General features: G+C 28.5%; 1 protein-coding gene across 1 annotated transcript; it reads left to right on the forward strand.

The window, feature by feature from the left end:
- Window positions 1-734: 734 nt before the first annotated feature.
- LOC111691245 lies at window positions 735-1,814 on the forward strand. The gene is made up of 5 exons (XM_046954217.1): window positions 735-934; window positions 993-1,137; window positions 1,192-1,317; window positions 1,389-1,538; window positions 1,601-1,814. Exons 1-5 carry the CDS (start codon window positions 735-737, stop codon window positions 1,781-1,783), a joined length of 804 nt encoding a protein of 267 aa, XP_046810173.1. The 3' UTR covers window positions 1,784-1,814.
- Window positions 1,815-2,129: the final 315 nt, after the last annotated feature.

The raw sequence follows: 2,129 nt of genomic DNA on the forward strand, positions 1-2,129 counted from the left end.
TGTACTCTAGTCTATAGACTAGTCTGTACTCTAGTCTATAGACTAGTCTGTACTCTAGTCTATAGACTAGTCTGTACTCTAGTCTATAGACTAGTCTGTACTCTAGTCCATAGACTATTCTGTACTCTAGTCTATAGACTATTATATACTCTAGTCTTTAGACTAGTTTATACTCTAGTCATTTTAGTCAATAGACTAGTCTATATACTCTATTCTATAGACTACTTTATACTCTAATCTATAGTCTAGTCTATAGTATATTCTATACTCTTGTCTATACTGCAGTCTATAGACTAGGTTATACTTTAGTCTATATACTAGTCCATAATCTAGGCTATAGACTAGTAGATATATTAGTCTATGGACTAGTCTATAGTCTAGTCTATACTCTGATCTACAGTCTAGTCTATAAACTAGTCTATACTCTTAACTGTAGTCTACAGTTTAGTTTAGTTTATAGTATAGTCTAAACTCTATAGCTAAGTCCAAAGTGTAGTCTATGAACTATTCTCTGTAAACTAGTCTGCAATCTAGTCTATAAATTAGCCTTTAGTCAAGTATAGAATCTACCTAAGATTATCTAAAATTAATCAATCTATTACAAATTATTTAGGTCCGAAAACTCTGTTAAAATTATTTTTTTTAATTTGAAATTTATAAATTTCATATAAAAGAAAATACCAAAAACATAAAAAAGTTTTCAAATAATAAAAAAAAAATAAAACAATATACAAATGCATTTATTAGACGCCGATTATATAGAACTCGAAAGTCGTAGAAGAGCTCAATTAGCCGCTCTACAATGGCAGACATTAACCAAATTATCTCGGGTGGAAGTTCGAAAAGCTCATCTTAAATTTGTCTATAGAATCTATTTAATAAGTTTATTATTAATCGTGTTAGTGGCGACACAATGGTGGCTTATAACCGAGTTGTAAGTTGAGTTTTTTTTTTTAAATTTTAATAAAAAAATAAAATTTATATTTCTAAAGCAAAGCTGTGCAGAAATTTGTAATAATCTACAATTACATTATATTGGCTATAGTGTTTGTACATTTTCTAATGTTAACTTTACTGCAATATATGTTAAGAAACAAGAGGAATAAAAATCTGGCCAATATTTATATATTTCTAATGGTAAGGCAACTAAGATATAATTGGAATATTGTAAAAGTTTAAATTTTATTTTAGATAGAATTTGGTTCTATAACTCTGTCAAGGCCCATGGTTGAAGCTGATTTAATGACTTTCCTATACGCTTCATTCTTTGCTATAGTAATGTGGGGCATAAGTTTTATTATTTCGACTGTAGGACATGTAAGGAGGACTTGAACTTTAGTGGTAATTTATTATATTTTTTCCCTTCATCCTTTTTTTGTACATTGCAGACAGATACAGACCGTACCTCGGTATATTTATCATTATGGAGTCAGAAATATTATTTAGGTACTGCTACCAGCTTATTAATGACTATGGAATTTACTTTTATTTGGGTACAAATTGGTATATCATTATTTATGGTGTTTTTTATATCAATTGTAAGTATTTGCATGAAGGAAGATCTTTTTTTCATAATTTGTATTTTTAACCTCTTTTAAAGTTTTTCATAATCTGGGGACGTTCTTTGGGCTCTTTGAAGTTTTATAGAGAGGAATCAAATTATTGCAACTATTATATTGTATTACATTTTTTAAATATGATTTCGTTATTTGCAAATGTTCTTATATTTATTCAAAGAGTTGTTGATCAAAATACTGTTAATCATATTAGTGATGAGATTTAATTGTGTGCAGATGTATTAATTTTAAGTTAAATCATTTAATACAGACTTTTATTAATTAATGAAATATAAGAGTAATTTATATATTTTTAAAGAAATTTGGCAGTTAGAGTAGTTCTCGCTGCCTGATTAGGAAAAAAATTAGGAATTTTTAAAATTGTAAAAACGTTTAAGAATTCACAATTGTTTAATTCACAATCGACGTTGTTCACATCAGTGAACACATAACACTGTCCATCCTTGACGTCATTTAATACCCACACATAACTGCAGCTAACTTCATCTACATATGAACGTCAGCTGCAGCTTTGGCCTTCATCTTTAACTTACTTCTATTCTAATCCACCTG

Source organism: Lucilia cuprina, chromosome 6, assembly GCF_022045245.1.
Source record: "Lucilia cuprina isolate Lc7/37 chromosome 6, ASM2204524v1, whole genome shotgun sequence".
Taxonomy (NCBI): Eukaryota; Metazoa; Arthropoda; class Insecta; order Diptera; family Calliphoridae; genus Lucilia; species Lucilia cuprina.

Excerpts from the sequence above, each read along its gene's own strand:
- LOC111691245 (XM_046954217.1), top strand. The coding sequence starts at position 735 with ATGCATTTATTAGACGCCGATTATATAGAACTCGAAAGTCGTAGAAGA. Across the intron at positions 1,138-1,191 it reads ATATTTATATATTTCTAATG|ATAGAATTTGGTTCTATAAC; the intron begins GTAAGGCAACTA and ends ATTTTATTTTAG. Across the intron at positions 1,318-1,388 it reads TTATTTCGACTGTAGGACAT|ACAGATACAGACCGTACCTC; the intron begins GTAAGGAGGACT and ends TGTACATTGCAG.